We start from the raw sequence: 27,228 nt of genomic DNA on the forward strand, positions 1-27,228 counted from the left end.
AACATTAACCTTTTGTCTGTAATCCATTTAACTTTGTTTCTCCAAACCTATTACTATTCCACTAAAATTGTTTATGTATTTTTTCCTAATTTCCTTTTATAGCATCTGGATTTCCAGCCATGGTTAAGAAACTCTTGGGCTTCCAGCAAATGCCTCGATTTTCTTACATTATTATGATTCTTTTAGCTTTCGTTTAAGGCTTTCACAGGAATTCACTTTTACATATGGCACATTATTGTATCAGGAGTAGTTTTAATACTCCATCCTTTTCCCGTGGAATTAAACTACCATCTTTGTCTCTTTATACAGAAATGTATTTTCTGAAGTCTCTCTTCTTTTCAGTGACCTTTGTCTATTCTTATACCAACATCATATCTATGTAATCAATCACACTGGCTCTATCTAATATTCTGATTATCTGGTTAAGCTAGTACTACCACTATGTTCTTTCTCAGCTAGTTTGCCTATTGACTAGTCTCTCAAATTTTTTCCTTCTGTAAGAGCTTTAAGATCATTTCATCTCATCATTCCAAAGTGATGAATGAATAAAAACCCTCCTGGGATTATAACTGGAATTATATTAAATTCATATCTTAACTGGGATAATTTGCATTCTTAACACTATGAAGTCTTCTCTTAAATATATGTATTTGATTTTATTCTGATCTTGTTTTTGGTGTCTCAGTAAAATGTTCCACTTTTATGTAGATTTTGTAATTTATTCAGTCTATTTGAACATATTTAAAAATTATGTTATTTGTGAGAACTCAATAATTTTTCCCAATATCACATGTAGGTATTTATGCCTAGGGCAAGAACATAATCAACTAAATTCTCTTATTAAAAAACAGCACTTTTTAGTTTCCTGAGTTTTCTATATATACTTTTACATGATTAGTAAAAACAAATCATGTTATTGCTTCTTTTCTAATGTTTAGACCCATTTCTAAAACAAGATCAAAGGAGAAAATAGTTGTAAACTCGACTAACTCATGGCCAACTAAGTTAATTTCTTTACGTTAAAATGCAATATAGAAAACTTTCTGTCCTGCTCTTAAAACCACTGCATCCTCCTTGACTCTCTGAAAGTGAGATACACTCACATAAACATACATACCTAACAAGACAGGGACTTATTTCTTGGCAAGTTAAAAAAGGCTTAGTAAAAAAGTTCATGACTCAGTCACTACTGTTAATACTACAGAATCCTGGGGGGTCAAAACATCAACTGGCAGGGGGAACATCTGAGAATATAGGAAAAGATTTAAAATTTAATCATTTATTATTATCTTCATAATTATTGTTTGGTCACAGAATAAAGAATTTAAAAATTAAAGTGAATATAAAGCTAATGTAAATAGGCCATTTTCTTTAGTTTCCAAGACTAAGTTCCATAGAATTGGTCTGACAGGAATCTACCTATTTAGTGAATACTAAACTTGATTTGAAAAAGAGATACTTGAGTAAAAATGTAACAGTTCAAAGTGTATGTGTTGCAGTATTTACTTTCAATAGCAATTCAGGCAATACTTGGGAGAAATAGAAATATTTGTAATATTTAGAATGAAACAAATGAAGGCTAGAAACTGTTCCACTTAATGAAAGAACTCCTAATTTCTACCTTAATTCATTAATCACTTTAACATGTAATCATACCTCTTTATACACATGGGTTCTCTCCCAAAATGCTTCTCCAGACTGCAATGACATGGTAACTCTGTGTCCATTTGCCAGTTACCCACACATCCATCTGCTGGATATGCCTCCTTCATTCCACAAGATGATTATAACAGCACATCTCACATTACTTCCTTCCTCATTTGAAATTACTAACTTCAGAGTTAATAAAAATGTAAGATCTTAGATGAATTTGATTAATCTCTTCTATATGTCAACAGTTTGAACTACATGCTAAGTAGATAAATTTCAAAATTTAAATTAAGTTCATAAATCTAAGAAATCATTTTTGTACAGTATTATACTGTTCTATTTCTTCTGTATTTTTCACTTTGCTAGTTTTATAGTCCTAGGTTCATAGAACCCTTTTAGTTTATTTCTACTATTTCTACTACTTGATGGAAATTCTTATACAACAGATTCTTTAAGGATACTCACACGACTCTCCTCACACAACTCTCCTATAGTAGAAACTTAAATTTTGAAAACCTATTTTACTGAGTTACTTGCACTTGCATTTTTTATTACAGATTAATGGTATAAACTGCCATGACTAAGAAACATTTTTATTAAGATGTTACACCAAAAAAATTGACTACGTTTCACTGTAAGTTTTCTTCTCTATTTCAGAAATTAGATAAACTTTTTGAGCCACTCACTTGTCATGTATTCTTAAACAGAGTTAAAACCTTTTTTAGTTTGAACCTGTAACACTGCAGTCTTAGTAACATGTCGTGTTTGATTAGAGGGTTAAGAATCTGATTGATAACCTTCACAACTACAATATTAAACCATAATGCATAAGAGCAAGGTACAGTGGTACAGTTTGTAAAATTCTATTTCCCACAATGCCAAAAGACCTTTTCACTGAGAGTTCAAGAATCATCTCACTGGTTTATAGTTGTCAAATATAACTTTAGCAGATAATGATATTAGCTTTTCTTTTTTATTTAGAGAATGACTTATGTTGAGATTCAGGATTAATTAATTCTTTGACCCAAAATGACCAAGAAAAACACCAGGGTAATTTCCTCTCCTCAACAATCCCCTAACAGAAAGATTTAAAATACTACCATGCTAAATAGTCATCAACACCCAGGATATAGTAAACCAACTTAGAAAATCAATGTGGATAAATCTACGAATCATGTGTCAAAGAATTTTAAAGATACCCATCACTTCATGGGAAATAGATGGGGAAACAATGTCAGACTTTTATTTTTTTGGGCTCCATAATCACTGCAGATGGTGACTGCAGCCATGATATTAAAAGATGCTTACTCCTTGGAAGGAAAGTTATGACCAACCTAGATAGCATATTCAAAAGCAGAGACGTTACTTTGCCAACAGAGGTCCGTCTTTTCAAGGCTATGGTATTTCCAGTGGTCATGTATGGATGTGAGAGTTGGACTGTGAAGAAGGCTGAGTGCCGAAGAATTGATGCTTTTGAACTGTGGTGTTGGAGAAGACTCTTGAGAGTCCCTTGGACTGCAAGGAGATCCAACCAGTCCATTCTGAAGGAGATCAGCCCTGAGATTTCTTTGGAAGGAATGATGCTAAAGCTGAAACTCCAGTACTTTGGCCATCTCATGTGAAGAGTTGACTCATTGGAAAAGACTCTGATGCTGGGAGGAATTGGGGGCAGGAGAAGAAGGGGATGACAGAGGATGAGATGGCTGGATGGTATCACTGACTCGATGGACGTGAGTCTGGGTGAAGTCCGAGAGTTGGTGATAGACAGTGAGGTCTGGCGTGCTGCAATTCATGGGGTCACAGAGTCGGACACGACTGAGCGACTGAACTGAACTGAAATGAAGAATTATACTAAAACAATACTGGTGAAACTGCCTCATCTGTCGTTACAAACTGCTTCTACGTACAACTATGGGAATGATCTCTACACACAAGAGTTCCAGGAGAAGCTGGAGAGTGGAAACTATGTACCTTTAAACTTCACTTCTGTAAGCTAATTGAGTCCATAACAAAAGAGAAACTCTCTAAACATAAAAAGTAACTACTTGAAATGTATTTGCCCTGTTCCAGTTCTCTAAACCTGGGGTGTGCCTGCAAACCAAGTCCTCACAATATCAGCATTCTATCGCCAGGATTCTTTGGAATAATGTTTTATCAGTTTACTTTATTATCCTCTATTTCCCTGTTTCTCAGGCCCTGTTTATCTTCAGGCTTTCATACTCTATGTAGTCCCTTAGAATAGTACATTGATCTTGGTCTTAATATCTTAGCTGTGACCTTTACCCCTCCAGGACACTACTCAAGTGTCTGCCGATAATGCTTCCGCTCCTGCATTTAGATTCAAGAGTAAAAGACAACCCGCCTCCAAGCTCTGCCCTGGATGGTAGGACATGCCTGACAAGGGTAGGGGAGGAAGACCAAACAAGAGACAGATAATATAATTTCAATAAGAGGAAATCCTACAATAAACCAAAGTGTTTGGGGGCTATCTACTTACACTTTCAAACAGTCTTGCACAATAGCTTCACTAGAACATACTTAAAGCTATGACTAATCAATTATGAAAGAGAAAGAATACCCTGCTTTAAATGCTTTGTAATAATAGAGAACTAGATTAAAGATTGACATAAAAGACCTACATAAATGGAACTTTCTTTAGCTAGAGAATAAAGAAGTACTTCATTAAGAGTGGCACAAAGCAAACAGTCTTATTTCATAACTGAATAAATACAAGGAAGAGATAATATACACTGAAATTTATAAACTCTTAGGCAATAACTTTTCTGGGTAATAAAATGTCAACCAGAGAAAAAAGATATATAAACAAGGAGTTTTAAGTGTGACAGATGAATTCAATATAAGGCATATGTTAAGGAATATATTGGGCTTCCCTGGTGGCTCAGACAGTAAAAAATCCACCTGCAATGCGGGGGACCTGGGTTTGATCCCTGGGTTGGGAAGATCCCCTGGGGGGTTACAGTCCATAGGGTCGCAAAGAGTTGGACACGACTGAACAACTAAGCACAAGGAATAGATTAAGAATTTTTTAAAAACCTAATAAAGATGATATTGTCTGAACTATAAATTATGAACCCACAAAGGAATGTCTTCCCAAGATACTGCTACAGAAAGCAAAAAGAAACTTGAGGGTCAAGGTAAAGCAAAAGAAAATTTAGATAAAAATACACAAAACAGATAGTATGATATCTGTATCTAAAGCTGTCTCTTATCTGTATCTAAAGCTACAATGTACCATGAATTTAAAAGGAATCCTATTCAAGCAATAGGATGAAGAGACATTAGGTTAGTCTTCAACTTATTTGTCTCTCAGCTTTAAATTCACCCTTATTGCCTGATCTGTAAGGAATGAATCTGGGCCTTTTAAATGCTTTTTCTTTGCCAGATGGTAGGATACAGGCTTTGCAGATGACAATGGATAGCACTGAAGAGGTATGTCCTTCCTGCCCAGTCTGCATAATTTTGTTCAGTATCAAGTGTCTGCAAGTCACTGCCTTCACTACACATATCTCCAGCTCTCAACTGCGGCAGAAGTGCTGTGTACAACAGTCCCACAAAACTCAAGTCTACATCCCAGGTTACTGCTTCCCACACCCTCTCCTTAGCCCTGTAAGTGTGCATGCCAAAAGCCCTTTGGATCTGGCCACCCAGAGCCACTCTGGCCCAAATTGTACATAGGAGTGTCCTGGGTTCCTGCAGAAGGCCTCTCCAGCTCCAGGTCCCAGCAGTTACCTGCAGGGGTACTTCAATTTCCTCTGCATGCCCAACTGTCTGTGTGCCACCCATCAACTCCAGCTTGCTTGTTTTGCACGTTCTCCAAAGAGTTGTTGCTGTGGGTCTGACTATGGACTGTCTCTAGCCTAGGCAATTCACAGAACTTCTATGCCATCAGGAAACCTGAAGCTGTATTTTTAATGAGAACTAACTCTTCCAAGGAGAAGGAAATGGCAATCCACTCCAGTATTCTTGCCTGGGGGGCTACAGTCCCCAGGGTTGCAAAGAGTCGGACATGACTGAGCGACTTCACTCACCCACTCACTCACTCAACCCTTCCAAGGAAGTCTGTCCTTCCTTGGATGTGCTCCTGCACCAAATAATTTGGAGTTTGCTGTCTACCTTTAAAGTTACTCTCTAGTTACTGTTTAACAGCTTTATATCAAATGTCCCCTGGAACATTACTGTGAGCTGAAAGACAGTTCTCCCTGGATTTCATGATGTTCCTGCACTGTTGGGGCACTCTGAATAAAGGAAATCGATAACCTATAATAAAGATAAGTCTCCCACCTTAGACACAATCTAGGATTGTAAAAAACTTTCCTTCTTCCAAGAGATCTGCTTTTAGCTTACTTTTCAGGTGACAAATCTAGAGATGCCATCCGCCTCCCTAGGGAGGCTTTGTTTCACTCAAGAGCAAAGATAAGGTTTTGTGTTCCTTGAATAAAAGATATGCCAGCAACTCAATATCTCAGTGTCATAATTTTAGGATTCCGCTCTTAAAATTCCTCTCCACTACATATGCACAATAACCAGAACTAAAATGTTCTACAAGTAATAAATTCTGTTCTATGATCTACGGACCTTGTTTTCCTTCAGAATATCTATACATACACATAACTTTAACATTATGTGGTTTATTTTCTCATCGGACCTAGATTGATACAGACATATACATAGTGGGCTTAGAAAAACGAGGAGTTATGTGGCAAACAAGAGTATTAACTCTTTCAGTCAACAATATCTTAATCAGATCATGAATATTATGTACTGGTGAATAAAGGTTAGAAAGATAACCTCAAACTTCTATTCACTCAACAATATAAACAAAACACCTGCTGCTGCTGCTGCTGCTGCTGCTGCTGCTGCTAAGTCGCTTCAGTCATGTCCAACTCTGTGCGACCCCACGGACTGCAGCCTACCAGGCTTCTCCATCCATGGGATTCTTCAGGCAAGAACACTGGAGTGGGTTGCCATTTCCTTCTCCAATGCATGAAAGTGTAAAGTGAAAGTGAAGTCGCTCAGTCGTATCCGACTCTTAGCAACCCCATGGACTGCAGCCTACCAGGCTCCTCCATCCATGGGATTTTCCAGGCAAGAGTACTGGAGTGGGGTGCCATTGCCTTCTCCCAAACTAAGCACCTACCAACCACCAAATACTATACTAAGACAGAAAGATGAACACAACACTGTTTGAACAATATAGAAAACTTTTTTTTTTTTTTCATTTCATTTTTGTGGGAATTACCTTCACAGGTCCAATTTATTCCTAGAAGAAGTCAATGTTAACATTTTCTTATGAGTCCTTCCAGAAGCACTCTATGTGTATCTATGCAATTATTTATATTTAGAAACACATAGACATAGAAACTTTAAAGCATAATCAGGACTTCCCTGGTGGTCCAGTGGTTAAGAATCCACCTGCCAATGCAGGGGATACAGGTTTGATCCCAGATCTGGGAAGATTTTACATGTCACGGAGCAACTAAACCCATGCGCCACAAATACTGAAGTCCGCACACCTACAGCCTGAGCTCTGCAACAAGAGAAGCCACTGCAATGAGAAGCCCGGGCACCACAAGGGTAGCCCCTGCTCGCCACAACTAGAGCAAGACCACGTGCAGCAACTGGTGCAACCAAAAATAAATATCAAATAAACATTCTTTTTTTAAAAAATTAAAGCATAATCAACCCAAATGTTACCACAGTACTAATCATCTTTCTCATAGTAATGATCCTAATAAAGTAGCCATTAATTACTATTAGAATCATTTTAGTATTATTTTAGAAAACCTGATAACTATATATCTGAAATTCCTTGGTAATCATTTGACAAAGTATTATTTCATGTAGTGGTAATACACTTAGAAAACCCACTGTGTTCCAAAAGTGATAGGAAAGATATAGATTCAAAATAATTTCATCAAATATACTATTATAAGCTTACTATTATAAGATTAATATTAACATCAAGAATAATTAAATTTTCATTTGGAGAGAGGAGTACAAATATTCCTTTATTCCTATGAGGTTTTATTAGGCCCTTAGTTTTGAAAAAATATGCAATTTTCAGTGGTAACTATCCTGACTAAAAAAGAGTAATTAATGATTGACATTTTTTATTAGCCAAACAGGTAACATTTATGAAAAAGCTATAGTAAAACCTGTAATATTGTTTAAACATGCATATGTCTTTTCTGATAGCCAAGACAGTCAACAGATAATTTTTCAAGGGAATTAATGTCACAAAGAAAAATATACCATAGGGAAATATTACTTAATAGAAAAAATTCTGTTACTCTATCTTCATTTGAAATGAAAGAAAAAAAAAATCAGCAAACATTTATTCAGCAGGTAGTTCCCACTCTGATGAGTTTTAACAGCAATCTGTTTCTTACTGAAACAATGCATAATCTTTCAAGTTTTATAACTGTTCCAATTATTACTGTTACATAACAAACCATCCCAAACTTACTGGCATAAAACAAAAGCCAATTCACTGTGTTCAGAGATTCCATGAACCAGGAATTCACAAAGGGCACAGTGAGGACGGCTTGTGTTGTCTCCACAAGGTCTGGGGTCTCAGTGCAGTCTCAAAGGCTAGGAATGTCTCTGGGAATGACTCAATGGCTAACGCTGGTATCAGTTCATTCAAACACATATCTGGTGATCGGCCTGGAAAGACATGAATTTTAGGATTGCTGACCTGAGATCTGACACTTGAGGCCTTCCCACATGGCCTAGCTTTCTTACAGCGTGGCATCAGTAGGGTCTTAGACTTCCAGGGCTCCAAGCAGGCCAGTGTCCCAACAAACAAGGGAGAAGCAACACTGCCTTTCACTCCTGAGCCTACTGTCACTATTCACCCTACTTAATTAACTTATATACAGAGTACATCATGCGAAATGCCGGGCTAGATGAACCACAAGCTGGAATCAAGATTGCCAGGAGAAATATCAATAACCTCAGATACACATATGACACCACCCTTATGGCAGAAAACAAAGAAGAACTAAAGTGCCTCTTGATGAAAGTGAAAGAGAAGAGTGAAAAAGCTGGCTTAAAACTCAACATTCAAAAAACTAAGATCATGACATCCAGTCTCATCACTTCATGGCGAATAGATGGGGAAATAATTGGAAACAGTGACAGACTTTATTTTTCTTGGGCTTCAAAATCACTGAGGACGGTGACTGCAGCCGTGAAATTAAAAGATGCTTGCTCCTTGGAAGAAAAGCTATGACCAACCTAGACAGTGTATTAAAAAGCCAAGATATTATTTTGCCAACAAAGGCCCGTCTAGTGAAATCTATGGTTTTTCCAGTAGTCATGTATGGATGTGAGAGTTGGACTATAAAGAAAGCTGAGCACCGAAGAATTGATGCTTTTGAACTGTGGTGTTGGAGAAGACTCTTGAGAGTCCCTTGGACTGCAAGGAGATCCAACCAGTCCATCCTAAAGGAGACCAGTCCTGGGTGTTCATTGGAAGGACTGATGCTGAAGCTCCAATACTTTGGCCACCTGATGCAAAGCACTGACTCACTAGAAAACACCCTGATGCTGGGAGACTGAAAGCAGAAGGGGATGACAGAAGATGAGATGGTTGGATGGAATTACTGACTTGATGGACATGAGTTTGAGCAAGCTCTGGGAGGTGGTGATGGACAGGGAAGCCTGGCCTGCTACAGTCCATGGGGTCGAAAAGAGTCTGACACGACTGAGAGACTGAACTGAACTGAACCTAGGAAATCAGAGCATCACCTCTGCTGCCTTCTACTGGTTACAAGTGAGTCACAAGCATGCTCGTATCCAACAGGAAGAGAACTCCCAAACTCTCAATGGAGAGTGACAACTTTTGGAAGACTACCTGGGGCCAGATGTTCTTGTGGCCATGTATGGAAAATATAATCTGTATAGTAATTTAATATTCACAAGGTAACTTGGTTAATATAATACAACAAAGAGCATTACAACCTGTGGTTGGTTTTAGCTCTGAATACAAGATAACATTTCCTAAAGAATAACTATTTTCAGCTTTGGAAACAAATTAAAATGTATAAGGTTGTTATTTTATATAATATTTGCAACTACCTTGAGAAATAGGTGTTGTTATTATTACCTATATTTTAACAGATGAGAAAGCTGAATTTGAAAGCTGAATAAGTTGCCCAGAAAGTTAAACATCAAAGTTGAGACAAATCCAGACATGTGTGTCTTCAAAGTCCAGGCTCTTCTCACTGACCAAGCAATCTGCACAGTGCCACGTTAAGTGAACCTCACCCAAATCTCATGTGCACCAGAGCCATACAAAGCAAGGACTACCTGTACCTTGCTTTACATAGATGTTAGTTCTTCAATAACAGATTTATAACCCAACCAAGTTAAATGGTTACACTAGCTAACAACAGTATGTACCTTAGTTATGTGATTAAAAAAAGAAAAAAATCACAATGAAATTTATCACGGAGCAGTCTCTGCTATACTATTAATATCTCAAGGATAATACAGTGCTGTTTAGTACAAATAAGTGTTTAACTGAATAAGTACATAAATTTTACGAAAACTTTTCATGATCATTTTTAGTAATGAGCTCTTGTATATCCCAGAGAAGCTGTACTATGGCTGAAAAGGTAAATATAATCTATCCTCTCATTTAAATTAATTGGGGGGGGGTGTTTTCTCTTTTTCTAAAATCCAAATTATAGCCTTATCTATTTCTATTACTCATTACTTTATATTATTCTTTATCTACTAGAGGTTAAGCTTTCTAAATGAAACAAAAAATGGGACTATTTACATTACTTATTTTGTCACTTTCTGTAATGCCTAATATGGTGATCTTGTGTTTCTGATTTGATTTATGGTAATTTGTACAAATTATAAAAAAGTCAGAAATATAACCCAGTGGACAGTTATTTTTTCTGGGAGCTTAACACTTCTCTCCCCAAAAATGTGTTCTGGCAACTGAAAGGAAATTAAGTTAATCAGCTCATATAAATTTTGTCTTGGTTCTAATTGATTTTATTTTTGAAGCCAACTTTATCTTGTAACTTTAAAGATAAACCAACATTTATATTTCTGTGAAGCATAAATATATCATAAATTCTACTTTCTTATAATACCAGTTTCATTTTTCATAATGGAGTTCCTTAATCCCGTGGAGAAGTAAATGGCAACCCACTCTAGTATTCCTGCCTGGAAAATCCCATGTACAGAGGATCCTGGTGGGCTACAGTCCATGGGGTCCCGAAGAGTCAGATATCATTAAGTGACAAACAAGAAATCTTCAAAGCAGAATATTTTTCAGAAAAGTTAAAGAAAATAATTTTTACAACCTGACAAATTTCTTGTTAAAAAGAATCTTAGATGATGTGAGCTTCTCACAGTTTTGAAAACAATTTTTTGTTAAAGTACAATGATAGCTGGTTACTTTTTACTGACTATAAAAAAAAAAAAACTCCTTAAATAAATTCAAGGAACTTATTAGTTATCCGAAATTATTCTATACAATCATTTTTATATAATGAAAAAAATTTTTTATTTAATTATTTTAAAAATAATTTAAAATAATGAGACTATGAAAATCATTTATTAATATTATATAATTCTTATATGTTAGAAAATACTAATATATATATATATATAAAAGAAAATAATATTCTCAGGAAACAATTTAGCAGTCTTATTGCACTTTGATGACTTTTTAAAACGTCATGCCATTATTTTCCCCTAAAAAGTGTATTTTATACTTGTGGGCAAATAAAAAAAGGAAAAATAAAACACATCTTTCTGGGGGGACTAGTAGGTCTTCCAAATAGGAAAAGGAGTACGTCAAGGCTGTATATTGTCACTCTGCTTATTTAACTTCTATGCAGAGTACATCATGAGAAATGCTGGGCTGGAAGAAGCACAAGCTGGAATCAAGATTGCCAGGAGAAATATCAATAACCTCAGATATGCAGATGACACCACCCTTATGGCAGAAAATGAAGAGGAACTAAAAAACCTCTTGATGAAAGTAGAGAGTGAAAAGTTGGCTTAAAGCTCAACATTCAGAAAACGAAGATCATGGCATCTGGTCCCATCACTTCATGGCAAGTAAATGGGGAAACAGTGGAAACAGTGTCAGACTTTATTTTGGGGGGCTCCATAATCACTGCAGATGGTGACTGTAGCCATGAAATTAAAAGATGCTTACTCCTTGGAAGAAAAGTTATGACCAACCTAGAGAGCATATTGAAAAGCAGAGACATTACTTTGCCAACAAAGATCCGTCTAGTCAAGGCTATGGTTTTTCCTGTGGTCATGTATGGATGTGAGAGTTGGACTGTGAAGAAGGCTGAGCGCCGAAGAATTGATGCTTTTGAACTGTTGTGTTGGAGAAGACTCTTGAGAGTCCCTTGGACTGCAAGGAGATCCAACCAGTCCATTCTGAAGGAGATCAACCCTGGGATTTCTTTGGAAGGAATGATGCTAAAGCTGAAACTCCAGTACTTTGGCCACCTCATGCGAAGAGTTGACTCATTGGAAAAGACTCTGATGCTGGGAGGGATTGGGGGCAGGAGGAGAAGGGGATGACAGAGGATGAGATGGCTGGATGGCATCACCGACTCGATGGACATGAGTTTGGGTGAACTCTGGGAGTTGGTGATGGACACGGAGGCCTGGCGTGCCGCGATTCATGGGGTTGCAAAGAGTGGGACACAACTGAGCAACTGGACTGAACTGAAATGAGTAGGTCTTTATTAGGTAACTGAGCTTGAAGTTTTCCATATGATAATTTATATTAGTCCCCTACTAAACAGGCATACACCTTCTATTTTTACTGAAATCTATTATGTGATTCCCCTTCAATAATAATGATAGTATTTCCTATATCCATATAGGAAATGAGCCTTCCAAGTGGTACAGTGGTAAAGAATCGGCCTGCCAATGAAGGAGATGCAGGTTAGATTCCTGGGTCAAGAAGATTCCCTGGGGTAGGAAATGGCAACCCACTCCAGTATTCTTGCCTGGAGGACAAAGGAGCCTGGTGGGCTACAGTCCACAGGGTCACAAAAAGTTGGACACAACTGAGTGACTGCACATGCAAGAAATGAAGATTTAAAGAGCTTCACCAACTTGCCAAAGGCTATGTTGCTGTTTAGTCCCTAAGTCATGTCTGACTCTTTGTGACCCATGGACTGCAGCCCATTAGGCTCCTTTGTCCATAGGATTCCCCAGGCAAGAATACTGGAGTGGGTAGCCACTTCCTTCTCCAGGGGATGTTCCCCACCCAGGAACTGAACCCGCATCTCCTACGTTGGCAGGTGGATTCTTTACTACTGAGCCACCAGGAAAGCCTGCCAAAGGCGATACGGAACAATCAACTTCTGGAAGACCAGAGATTCTATGTTCTCTTTGATTTCTTACATTATTTGATCAACTGAAAATTCAGTTTAATCATTCCTGATGACCATACATATCACAGACAGTTAATTTTGCTCTTGACGAGTGGCATGATATAATTTTCACAATTTGTTGATTTTAAAATAAATGTATTAATCTTTAAAAGTAATAAGTTCAATTTTGTCACAGGTTTGAATACAATTAATTCTTTAGTAGTTCAATAGCTATAATAGAAATTTCAGAATACTGCAAATTTAAATACTTTCAAGAATGAGAGAGTACCGAGTGAAATCTGTAGGATTTAAGACAATAGTAAGTAATGAACTGGGGACCTCATACCCTGCCTAAAGGACAATTATCACTGATTGTCACTAACTGAAATACTGTAGGTTTAAGGATCCGAAATGTTTAATTTTTCAAGATAAGCTGAAGCAAAAAAAAAAAAAACCCACAACAACAAAAAAGATAAGCTGAAGCAGATTTTCATCAGAGATTTCCTGAATATTTAAATGTTAACAACTAATTCCAATTTCTAAGACTTTGCTAAAAAAATCCATCTGCAAGAGTATGTTTGGCCCAAGGACTGCTGGTTTGCAAACTCCATTAGAGACATGTCTATCATCACTATAGGATAATGTTGTTAAATTAGGAGGAGACTTGAATCTGCAGGGATTCTGTAAAATGAACAAACAAGTATTTATTGAATGCCAATAATATAAAACATTGAGGAACTAAAATTATACTACTAGATGTGTTACAGTTCAAGAAGTGAGAGGTATCCAGGGAAATAAGAGGCCAGTATGAGAGGTCAGCAGTACTTTACAAAGAGAAAGTTATTCTAGAAGGAAGAGTAACAGAACAATGGTGTCTTGGTGGTATCACTGATGAAGAATATTTAGAGGACTGTAAGATTATTAAAGGAAGATGTATTTCAGACTAGTGAGAAATACGAGAGAGACAGCAGATTTCTATGGATCCTGAAAGCTAAGCAGAGTTAAGACTTGATGTAATAGGCAGCTGAAGCAACATTAGATCTTCAGCAGGAAGGTGATATGATCAATGCAGTGTCTTAAAGACTGATTATAGTATGTAGAAAAGATTGGAGAGCCGCAGAGTGGTAACAGAGAGGCCAGCTAAGAAATGGTCTCAGCAGCACAGGAATGAGATGAGGGGCCTGGACTTTGGCAGTAGGAATGAGTGAAGTGTTCTCCCCCAACCTATTTACCTGAATGAATCCTCATTAGTAGCTTGTTCGTGTGTGTGTGTTATGAGCGCACTTTTTTTTTTTCTTCTTTAAATTGGAGCTGCCCTAGTATAATGAACAGAACACTAGGAGAGGAGTTAGGAAATCAAGATTCTAGATCTGACACTGCACCTAACTACATAGGTGAAGCTGGGCAAGTCTCGTAACCTCATTAAACCTCAGTTCTATAATCTGGGTAGTAAAGGACAGAACCAGACAGATGTCATTGTTTGAAACTCTGGATCTTACAATTCTGAAAAGCAACAATCTGAAGTATTCAGATAAAAGTGTAATTTCAGGTTTCTTTTGAAAGTCCAAAAGCTGGCTTCCTTGATTCCACCTTTGTACATGGCAAAACTGGCTGGAGTTGAGTGGTGAATTCCTCCTTTAGGTTGGGCACATACTCTAGTTTGCCACAGTCCCATCACTTCCTCAAGTGAGGCCCAGTGTTACCTGCTATTCATCATGCTTTCACTGCTGTTTTTCTTACGGTAGAAAAACATTTTCTCTACTTTTTCTCAACACTTTTCTCTACATTTTCTAAACTTTGTCTTTTACCAGGGGTGAGAACATGTAAGAAAAGAGGTATTTTTTTCCAAGAAAAATAAAAGCACGCATTTTTATGAAAACAAATATTCCTTTAGATTTAACAGGCAAAAAAGCTCATCTGCATGAAAAGATTACCATTTAACCCTCTTTAATCAGATAGCTTCATTTAGTTTGGAAGCCCTGTTACACATGTTGGAAAGCTATTGAAAGAAATATCAAAGGAGTGAAATAATTAGATTCACATTTTAGAAAGAGTACTCTAGAACAATGCAAAAACTTAAAAGGGGTATGACTGAGAGAAAGAATATCTGTCAGAGCACCAAAGTGGTCTGAAGAGGTGAAACGACAAATTTACAGTGGAGAAAGGAGGGACTGATTCAAGGAGATAGAATTATTAGAATTGGGGGAACACAACAAGTACTGGAAGTAGAAAGATGCTAGATTTTAGGGATGGTTCACTAGATAAATGGTGATACCATCCAGTGTACAGAATTCACAAGGATGAAGAAGTCTCGGGGAAAGGTGAGGTGGTATAGCATTACTCCACAGTAGAAGTTGGCCAACTATAGCTCACTGCCTGTTTTTATACAACCCACGAGTAAAATGGTTTTCACATCTGTAAATGGTTGGAAAAAGTCAAAAGAAGAATGTATTTCATAAAGTACAAATTATACAAAATTCACATTTCAGTGTCCACAAATAGTTTCCCTGGGACACAATTCATTCCTTTAATCACTGTCTATACCTGGGTTCACTTCACTATGACAGAGATGAGTAGCTGAGACAGCAACCATATGTGGTATTCTCATCACTGAACACTGTTTCTTGAGGTACTACGAATTGTAGTGACACAGTTATTGCTCAGATTGCTCAGTGTTTCAAGTACCATGTGTAGTGTCATACCACAACGTTTCATTTTGACTATCATATCGAAGGGCTTCACAGGTGGCTCAGTGGTGGAGAATCCACCTGCCAACGCAGGACACTCAGGTTTGATCCCTGGGTTGGAAAGATCCCCTGCAGAAGGAAATGGCAACCCACTCCCATATTCTCTTGGGGAAATCCTATGGACAGAGGAGCAAGTTGGACACCACTTACCAACTAAACAACAATCACATCAAAACAGAAAGAGAAAACTATACTTCAAATATCAGGCTTTTAATGTTTTAAGGGGCACATGGATTATTCTGCTACTGAATTAGATGGCAAACCACTATATCACACAATGACACTAAAGCTACACTAGAAAAATTTAACACTTATCTATATAACCAGACTAGGTATCCATCATATTCATAATTCATAGCAAAGTAATCACAGGAATTAGAAAATATAAAACAAAGTACTTCACTGTACCAGAGTTTCTTCACAAAAATAAAAAGTGGAAATGAATTTCAGTTCAGTTCAGTTCAATTCAGTCACTCAGTCGTGTCCAACTCTTTGCGACCCCATGAACTGCAGCACGCCAGGCCTCCCTGTCCATCACCAACTCCTGGAGTTCACTCAAACTCATGTCCATCGAGTCAGTGATGCCGTCCAGCCATCTCATCCCCTGTCGTCCCCTTCTCCTCCTGCCCCCAATCCCTCCCAGCATCAGAGTCTTTTCCAATGAGTCAACTCTTTGCATGAGGTGGCCAAAGTATTGGAGTTTCAGCTTCAGCATCATTCCTTCCAATGAACACCCAGGACTTATCTCCTTTAGGATGGATTGGTTGGATCTCCTTGCAGTCCAAGGGACTCTCAAGAGTCTTTTCCAACACCACAGTTCAAAAGCATCAATTCTTCAGCGCTCAGCTTTCTTCACAGTCCAACTGTGACATCCATACATGACCACTGGAAAAACCACAGCCTTTACTAGATGGACCTTTGTTGGCAAAGTAATGTCTCTGCTTTTCAATATGCTATCTGGGTTGGTCATAACTTTCTTTAGTAGAATAAATTCACAAAGTTTGTGAAAATAAGGTATTTAAAGCCTATGTTTCTTTATTATATTATTAATCAGCAGTTATTTTATGGGAAAACATTTAAAATAACATGTATTATTGAACTAATAGTATCGACTTCATTCACTCCTACAGATTTAACCACTGTCAGTTGTTTCTACTTTGATAAAAAACAGAAGCTGAATATCCTAACTTGCCCTATCACACAACAGCTTACGGGTTTAGCAGTTGTATGGTTTTATTGTGAGGTTTTTTTTTTTTCCCCAAGCTCAACAGTGAGACTGAAATTTCTGAACAAAAAGAAAAGCCTTCAACCATTATTAAACAATGAATACCTTTGGAAACTATATTTTGCTGCAGATTGAAAACGTTTCCTTAAATTTGACCTGAAAGTCTAGGCAAAATAGTACTTATATGCAAAACATACTACATTAAGTCCTTTTGACAACATTTTTCAAATTAGAAATAACCATCAATCTGCTTTATATATTTCTTGTGCTGTCAAAATTAAAAACAAGATCTCTGTGCATATACAAAGTTGCAACAGATAGATTATGCAAGTTCAAACTATAGTGCCAGCAGTGTCTTTCAGACTTCACTGCAAGCGCAAGAGAAACTTCCATATACCAAAACCCATTTAACTATGTAATCGAGGAGCCTCTAACTTTCGACTGGTTAATCTGCAATGTAAACAGCATACTAAATAGCAAATATTAAAGAGAATCTAAAAGAATTCTATAAATGCTTTCCATACAATTAATATGATCACTAAGATCATATGCCCATGACTGACAGCAGCATTTGGTGTCACCTATCTGTATGAACACATTTCCAAGACAAAATCAGTTAAATGCCTTTACAGACCTGCATTAACAAATGAACAAGTGCAATCAAATTTGATGACAGGGTAACTGTGAATCCCAATTAAATGAAATTGCTATCTCAAAAAGAATATTTTCATTAGGAGATCTGTATTACAATAAATCATGTTCAATTCATGTTAGTCTGAACGTAGTCAATAAAGATTTTGTGGTTATTTGCTTTCTCTCATAAGTATTTTCACTCTTATCCATGTATTAATAATATCTTTGATTTTGCCTCATGGCCTGCAAAGTCTAAAATACTTACCATCTGGCTCTTAATGTAAAAAGTTTGCAGACCTCTGCTCTATGGAGATGCTATTCAAAGTGCAGCAGCATCTGGGAAATGTCTTGACAAGGCAAATTCTTGGCCCACCCCACATCTACTGAATCAGAATTTCTGAGGGCTAGCCCAGTAATTTTTTTCTTTTTTAACAAATGTAAGAATTGCTCTTAAGGATTTTAGAGACTTGGTTCTGTCCCCTTGGATAAATTATTTAATTCTTTGAGTCAGTAAAATGGGAACAGTGTCACCCACTTCATAGGACTATTGAAGAGATTAAAACTAACTTTAAAAATATGAGAAAATAACATAAGGTTTAGCATGGTAACTGACACTAGTAATTCTTAATAAATGGTAATAAATTAGAAAAGACCTAATGTTGGGAAAGACTGAAGGCAGGAGGAGAAGGGGCTGACAGAGGATGAGATGGTTGGATGGCATCACCAACTCAACGGACAGGAGTTTGAGCAAGCTCCGGGAGATGGTGAAGGACAGGGAAGCCTGGCATGCAGCAGTCCATGGGGTCACAAAGAGTTGGACATGACTGAGAGACTGAACAACAACAATAAATGATAATTATTAATTCAAAGGTGTACTGGGGGACCTCCACACACGAGCCCATGACACATGAAAATTAAATTTTTAGGAATTTTGTGAGACAGTTATTTAAATTTTGTAAACTTAAAACTAAGTAAGTTACACTAAATCAAAGTTATTAACACTCAAAACTCATCACTACTTAATTACCTTACCACATTTTATCACCATCTGTGCTCACGCAGCTATTATGTCTAGATGGTAGATTTCCGTATATTGGTGTGCTGCATCTCGTTTCTTCCCAACTACGCATTCACAGGAAATCAACCACCACAAATCAGAGCTTTTTTGGAGAAGGGCTTCTGGCGAAACATTAATCAACACACTTCTGGCTATCATTATTAAAAATTACATAATGAATTCAGTTTTGAACTCAATGAGTCTGAATTAACTATGCACATAGGGATGTCTAACAATCTGTTAGTTAAAAAGATGTATTTTTAGGTACCAACAGCATATAGATAGTAGCTGAAGCCATAAACATTAACAAAATTGAGCAAAAGAGCATTTAGAGAAGGGATCAGATATAGAATGATATGGAAAAAATTATATGAACAATAAGTCAGAAAGACTTTGGAATTTATAAGTATAGCCAATTATGGCTAGCAAGTCAATTTAACTATTCCCATTTATCACTATCCGAATTCTCAGCTTTAACTCCTGGAATGCTTCTACCAACAAAAGCTATATAAATAGATGCACTGAATTACATTACTCTGCCACTTGAATTTAGCATCTATATCTTAGCCAACATGGGTAATGGTATTTTAGGTCACCTGTTTAGACAAAGCTAACGAGCTTCAGCAATATGTGAACCATGAACTTCCTGACGTTCAAGCTGGTTTTAGAAAAGGCAGAGGAATCAGAGATCAAATTGCCAACATCTGCTGGATCATGGAAAAGGCAAGAGAGTTCCAGAAAAACATCTATTTCTGCTTTATTGACTATGCCAAAGCCTTTGACCGTGTGGATCACAATAAACTGGAAAATTCTTAAAGAGATGGGAATACCAGACCACCTGACCTGCCTCTTGAGAAATCTGTATGCAGGTCAGGAAGCAACAGTTAGAACTGGACATGGAACGACAGACTGGTTCCAAATAGGAAAAGGAGTATGTCAAGGCTGTATATTGTCACCCTGCTTATTTAACTTATATGCAGAGTACATCATGAGAACGCTGGGCTGGAAGAAACACAAGCTGGAATCAAGATTGCCGGGAGAAATATCAATAACCTCAGATATGCAGATGACACCACCCTTAAGGCACAAAGTGAAGAGGAACTAAAGAGCCTCTTGATGAAAGTGAAAGTAGAGAGTGAAAAAGTTGGCTTAAAGCTCAACATTCAGAAAACGAAGATCATGGCATCTGGTCCCATCACTTCATGGGAAATAGATGGGGAAACAGTGGAAACAGTGTCAGACTTTATTTTGGGGGCTCCAAAGCCACTGCAGATGGTGACTGCAGCTATGAAATTAAAAGACGCTTACTCCTTGGAAGAAAAGTTATGTCCAACCTACACAGCATATTCAAAAGCAGAGACATTACTTTGCTAACAAAGGTCCGTCTAGTCAAGGCTATGGTTTTTCCAGTGGTCATGTATGGATGTGAGAGTTGGATTGTGAAGAAGGCTGAGCGCCCAAGAATTGATGCTTTTGAACTGTGGTGTTGGAGAAGACTCATGAGAGTCCCTTGGGCTGCAAGAAGATCCAACCAGTCCATTCTGAAGGAGATCAACCCTGGGATTTCTTTGGAAGGAATGATGCTAAAGCTGAAACTCCAGTACTTTGGCCACCTCATGCGAAGAGTTGACTCATTAGAAAAGACTCTGATGCTGGGAGGGATTGAGAGCAGGAGGAGAAGGGGACGACAGAGGATGAGATGGCTGGATGGCATCACCGACTCGATGGACATGAGTTTGGGTGAACTCCGGGAATTGGTGATGGACAGGGAGGCCTGGCGTGCTGGGATTCATGGGGTCGCAAAGAGTCGGACACGACTGAGCGACTGAAGTGAACTGAACAAGTTGGTTTATACTCTGAAATTTCTACCTCAAGTAGACATTGCCCTTTGAACGATAAAGAAAAACGAATTATTGAGGGATGATGACATAGTTTAAATATCAATGATACTGAGCATATTTGAAAGTTTAGTTTCAAAGAATCATAGAATTTTAGAACCAAAATAGACTTTATAAGCTACTTTGGTATCTTAATTTTTTTGTTCTCTCCATAAGAAAGAGCTATTTGTTAAGTTAAATGTCTAGGAAAGCATTTTAAATTAAGTTTTTTCCTTATCAGTTATCTGAACATTTGATTATCTGAAATTAACATGGAGTTGACAAAGCAGTGGATCTTCCTTCTCCATTCCTTCTGATGTTCATGAGTGGATATTAAAAATCTACATAATTCTTTATGGCTGGTACCACCAATAATGCCAGAATTCAATTCAATTCAATGCCACCGGATTCAATTCAGCTGATCTGGAGTCTCTGGCGAGAGCACCAGTATTTCCTTAAAGGTACCTAGAGGCTTGACTCGGAGAAGGCAATGGCACCCCACTCCAGTAGTCTTGCCTGGAAAATCCCATGGGCAGAGGAGCCTGGTAGGCTGTAGTCCATGGGATCGCTAAGAGTCAGACTTGACTGAGCAACTTCACTTTCACTTTTCACTTTCATGCATTGGAGAAGGAAATGGCAACCCACTCCAGTGTTCTTGCCTGGAGAATCCCAGGGACGGGGGAGCCTGGTGGGCTGCCGTCTATGGGGTCGCACAGAGTTGGACACAACTGACGCAACTTAGCAGCAGCAGCAGCACAGGCTTGACTATTCTGCTGTGAAAAGTAAAACTATGGTTCTCAAAGTGAATTAAGGCTATTACAGCTTTCTCAGTAGTAGTACTATTGATTTCAGAATATGACTCTACCAAGGATAGTAAATCTAGCCATATACAAAAAAAAAGGGGGGTGTATATACAAAACAGACATAAAGCCAACATAAGAAAAATTACTGAACCAATGTATACGCTCTTTTAAAACAATAAATTTTTAGTTATTGCCAGCTTACAAAAATATTTTATTGCTCTACCTTGACTTGTAAAGAACAAGTAAAAGTACCAATATTAACTATTTTTCTATGAACCTATTCCTGGACTTAGAAATGCAAGCCAAAAAAAAAAAAAAAGACTTATCCATAAGGCTTATACATAGAGAAAAAACTCCATGAGTTAAGAGTATAATTAGAGGCACACATATAACTAGAGAAATCCCCAATTCACAAAGACTAACAGAAAATAAAAAGTGATAAACCATTCATCAGTAGAGTATCTTTGATGCAAAATGTCACGTAAAATACAAAACCATTTCTAAACTCACTCTACATGACAGATACTGCGAAAATAAAAAGGGTACTATACTAAGTCACAGAGACATAAAACATAGAATGTCAAAGAAACGTGAGGCACTATGGTGAGATTACAAACTTTGGTTAGCCAAAAATTAGCATGTGTCATTCCATGTAATGTGAGACATTTAAAAAATGTTTACACGCTTACTTATAGATGTTAAAACAGGGCAAGGAATACCGTACTACTTACTATACATAGTGAACTCTGCTTCTACTTATTCTATTCATTATCCACTTAGCCTTTATAAGGTGACCTCCAAATCTATCATTCCTCATAAAGATGCTTTTTAGAAAATACTTAGCCAGAGGTAATACCCCAACCAAACCACATGAACCTGGAGCCTTTTCTCAGTCGTTATTGCTCACTGTTTCGAAGCAGCAGTCATTGACCTTCCATTCTTGAAATCAACCAATTCTAGTCTTTCCCTCCTACCTACTTCAGTCTTTTTCAGTGTCAAATCATTTCATTCTTTTTTCCTAATGATGCAGCACTCCTCAAGACTCTTATCTTGAATATATTTTCTTCATTTTCTTTGTTGGCTCTCATCCTCCTACCTAACTTCAAATATTATCTCAGGATATTGGTGGGTAATTTTCAGATATCTAGCTCAAATCCTTTCTTGAGAGTTAAAATAACCATTATACATTTTTTACCCAGTTTTGGTCATTCAACAAATTTTTACTGCCAGCTCCACATGTGATACACTAATGTTAGAAATGTATTTCAAAACCTAGTATGAGAATCCTTGTCATCAAGAAGTAGAGAAGCTAAAAGAAAAGCTAAATAGTCCATCAGGTGCAAAACTGACCATTCATGTGTCCTCTTCCAATGGACTGAATATATATTTAATAGATCCCACCTTCTCAGTATTCCCATGTAACAATGTATGACTTCCTTAACTCTATACTCTTTATGTGCCATATTCTATTCCTACTGCCATAGCTTGGTTCAGGCTAATATGTATTTTCACCCAACTGCAACAACCTTCTTAACCATTCTCTAGTTTCTCATCTAATCCATCCTGCACTCAATTAACTAATTTTCCTAAACCACAGACGTGAGCCAATACTTAACTGCATAAAATGTTTAACAGTCCCTCAAGTCCAAAAACAACTTCAGCTTGACATTAGAGGCCTTCCATTATCTGTTCCTTACCTGTTACTTTTTCATCTCTGTCACCCACTATTTCCTTACCTTTTGCTGTAGCCAAACATGATTATTTAATCATATCCTGAAACTGTCTGAATGTTCCTATTGCTGTATCTTCATTTACGTCACTTCTCTCCCTCCACCCCCATCCCAATTAACAGTCTCCATTTCTACCTTTCAGAAGCTTAACCAAATACTGGTTCAAATAGCATCATTTTTCTGAAAACTTCTCTCCACCGTCGGAAAGTATAAAATATATTAAGGTCTTGTGTATCACTCATACTTTACGTCTATTACAGTTATCTGTGTATGTATCATATTATTCCTTAAGAGTATAAGAAACTTAAAGAATGTTTTATTAATCTTTATCCTCCCATAGTATATTACATATGGTTGATATTCAAATATGAAGTATACATTGAATTTTAATATATACATAAAATAACAGCCAAGATCCATAAGACCACATAAGAAGTTTCCTTCACTTTCTTATGGAGAAAATCACTGCCACAAGAATTTTTTTTTTAAACCACCTATATGTTTCTTGAAAAGACATTAACAAGTGATTTTTTTGCCTTATCAGTAATCAGTATAGCCCTTATGTATGTATGAATTGTTACAATAACTTCCTTGGCTTAGAATATAAAATTGCTTCCCAAGCTTTCAGTTTTACATTATTGTATGTACCTACTGATCACAAACTAAACCGACATACCACTGAAGACAGCAATGTAAAAAGAAATAGCTTGCCTGTGGCTGCTCCAAAACCCATACCTCTTAAGACAACTTTTTTTTTTTTTTTTTTAGAAAGAGAGAAGAGCAATCATAGTGTAATTATACTTCTGTTTCCACTTCCTTCACACCTCCGTTACCTCCCTGCTGCTGCTGCTGCTAAGTTGCTTCAGTCGTGTCTGACTCTGTGCGACCCCATAGACGGCAGCCCACCAAGGCTCCCCCGTCCCTGGGATTCTCCAGGCAAGAACACTGGAGTGGGTTGCCATTTCCTTCTTCAGTGCATAAAAGTGAAAAGTGAAAGTGAAGTCGCTCAGTCGTGTCTGACTCTTAGCGACCCCATGGACTGCGGTCCACCAGGGTCCTCCGTCCATGGGATTTTCCAGTCAAGAGTACTGGAGTGGGGTGCCATTGCCTTCTCCGACCGTTACCTCCCCTAACATCCACCAACTCAAACATTCTTCAGAGTCCATACTTACAGGTTCACAAGTTCACAATAATAGATGGGTTTCCAGTTCAACAATTAATTCAAAGATTTACTGAATACCTACTATGTGGAAAGCACTATGGAGGACCCAAAAATTAATAAGACACAATTTTCATCTTCTGGAACACATGACTAAACGCACAACACACACACATAAACAACACCATTATAAAGCTGATTATATAAGAGCTAAAAAGCTTCCAACAAGGTACAAACAGAATGATATGAGAAGAGAGTAATATAGTCAAAGTATACCTGAGAAGCTTCAAATGAGGAATGGATTTAACTTTCTTTGAAATCAAGTAATAATATTCAAGATTAATTATTTTTAAAATATTTTTTCAGTAGTATCACAACAGAATTTAATTTTTTTTCCCACTGAAATGGTACTGATTCAACATGCAAGTTAAAATTTTAAACAGATTTTTATTAGCTCAGCTTGAAACATGGTGAAATACGGTTTATAGGCCAACCTTGTGGCCTATACTTAACAGGAAAAATTTTGTTATGTTCAAGGGGAAGACAAACTATGTCTCCAACAATCTGAACTAATATTCTACTCCTAGAGAAAGTCTAGGTACATATAAATGGACCACCCAATTTTTACAGAAATCTGTTCAGCATACCAATAGGACATTAAAAACAAAAAAAATGAACAAGTGAAAATAAAATTCTGGGTCTTAGATTCACTTTTCATTCATACCACCTCCTCTTGTAACAATGACCTCTTCCTGATATACAGCAAAAGGTCTGAATCAGAGCCTGGAGCATTTGCTTTTCAAGCTCCATCCACACCATTTCTAGATTTAGACACTTCTTTGAAGATTCTGAGTTGCCATGACCTAACTCTGGACGTGCTGAGAACTGTATTGACAGATGAAAGGCCCACACTCATCTGAAGCTTAAAATAACTTGCAGGGAAGGGGTGGGAAAAGTCCGAGTTGACATATGCCAATGTAGCACATTTTAAAAAGAGGAAACTCTAATAGACAGGAATGGAAACAAACTGGGGAACTTGGAGAAGCATGGTATCCCAAATTGCTACCATTAAAAAAAAAAAAAAACTTTGGTCTTTTAATTACATTACAGTATCTATGAGACGTTTTTGCAATTACTGAACTTCAAAATTAAGCAACATACTGTGGGAAAAAAAATAGGATAAATTACATGCACTTTTATAAAAGATACTTGCTTTTAAATATCCAAAACTCTTGACATTAACAAAAAAATAAAATCAGATTATGTTAGATTTCGACAAGGGAAGCCGGGAAAGAATAACTAACATGTAAGTTCGGTAACATGTTACAGGGTGCAGTTTCCTACTACAGTAGACAGGCGAAAGAACCAAGAAAATGGGTTGAGCACAGCAATACTGCTACATTGTAGCCACTCAACACTAATTCAACATCTAGCGGGCTCTATCCATCCTTCCTCACGTTCCCCGTGGCCTCTGACAAGTCATCCTTTCAACCTATGAGACTGTCCGCTCTCCCCCAACAAATATAATTCCCGTGCAGGTTGTAAAATCTACCCCCCAGACTACATGCTCACACCTCCTCGCCTTGGGATGAGCAGTCCGCACAGTGGGGAAAGGTCGCCCTGGCAGGGAAGTTGGGTGAAGTGGTCTTTGTCGCGGTCCGACCCGAGCCTCCAGTCCAGCAGCCGCCGGGGAAAAGAAACGGGCGGCCACCGAAGAAACCGGGAAGGGGCAGCGGATGCGAGCCCGCGAGGCAGGCTCCGTGGTGCCAGAGCACCAGCTCGGGCAGGAAGAATGGAGGAGGGGAGGCTAGGCAGCGAGGTGCCCGAGAGCCGGGCGGCGGTCCGGCCCCGCGGCCCGACCCCACCCCGCACTCGGCACCCTCCCAGTTCGCGGACCGGGCGTGCGTTCCGCGTGCGCCGACTCTCCCAGGAGGAAGAGCCACTGCCTCACACCCGTGGATTTGAGAAATCCGGCAACTTTGCGTGAGAAATGCTTCCCACCCTGCAACACACCGAGAAAGAGAAATATGTCAGGCGATGACGGGGGAGGAAGGATGACTTACCCATGTTCCTCCCAGAGGGTGAGGAGCCGGCAGGGCGAGGCGAAGGTCTCCGGTGCGGGCGGCGCGGCGCTGTGTCCTCCTTCTACCTCTGTCTCTCCCGCAGCCAGGGAGGGACCCGCGGGGGGCGGCCGCCAGGGAGAAGCAGCTGCCGCTGCTGCTGCTGCAGACGGCGCGGCCGCGGCGGAGACGAGCGGCGGGGGGGCGGGGCGGGGTAGGGCGGGGCGGGCGCGGCAGGCGCAGCCTGCGGCGGGCGCGGCTCCGAGCGAGCGAGCGAGCAGGCGGGCGGGCGGCGGAGGCGCCGAGCCCAGCCGGAGGAGCGCCCGCCCCGACGCGCCGTCCGAGAGCGCCCCGCCCTCCCCACCGAGCATGCTCAGTGCGTCCCCCCCGCCCCCCCGCGCCTGGGGCCAGTGAATCCGAGCGTGCGGGTGGGTGTGCGTTTGCGGGCCGGCTGCAGCTGCGGCGGAGGAGCTTGATGGCGGCCGCCCGAGGGGCCGAGGGCGAGCCTTCAGAGGCTGGGCACCGGGATGCTGAGCCCGAGCTACTACACCTGGCTCTCTACCATGGCCCCCGCCAACCCACACCCGGAAAACGGGCCCGTGCTCATTTCGGGGCAGTCCAGGTGCACCGGCGGGAATTTCCCGAAGAAGGAGACGCTGGGCCTTCTTAGACCCGGGAGGGTGGTCGGGAAGCAAAGCGGACGTTCTGAAATGAAGGTGGAATGGACGTACTGGCCATGAGGCCAGCGACTCTGGAGACAGATACCTGAGAACGCCCGTTTTCAGAGCAGCCTATGGGCCCGCTGGGCACAGAGCAAGGAGGCGGCCGCTGGGAGGGCCCTCAGCATTAGGACTGTCTTGTCTGTGGCCATTAAAAAAAAAAAAAAAAGGTTCG

The 27,228-nt window shown here is 39.0% G+C and overlaps 1 protein-coding gene across 5 annotated transcripts in view; it reads right to left on the bottom strand.

The window, feature by feature from the left end:
- Nucleotides 1-26,529, bottom strand: part of RAP1GDS1 (Rap1 GTPase-GDP dissociation stimulator 1) — a 150,014-nt gene extending 123,485 nt beyond the window's left edge. For all 5 annotated transcript variants that reach the window (XM_027544016.1, XM_027544013.1, XM_027544015.1 and 2 more), the window contains exon 1: nucleotides 26,338-26,529. In XM_027544016.1, coding sequence (XP_027399817.1) covers nucleotides 26,338-26,341 — 4 coding nt within the window. In that variant the 5' untranslated portion in view covers nucleotides 26,342-26,529. The remainder of the gene's footprint in view (nucleotides 1-26,337) is intronic.
- Nucleotides 26,530-27,228: the final 699 nt, after the last annotated feature.

Source organism: Bos indicus x Bos taurus, chromosome 6 (assembly GCF_003369695.1).
Source record: "Bos indicus x Bos taurus breed Angus x Brahman F1 hybrid chromosome 6, Bos_hybrid_MaternalHap_v2.0, whole genome shotgun sequence".
In the NCBI taxonomy this organism is placed as follows: Eukaryota; Metazoa; Chordata; class Mammalia; order Artiodactyla; family Bovidae; genus Bos; species Bos indicus x Bos taurus.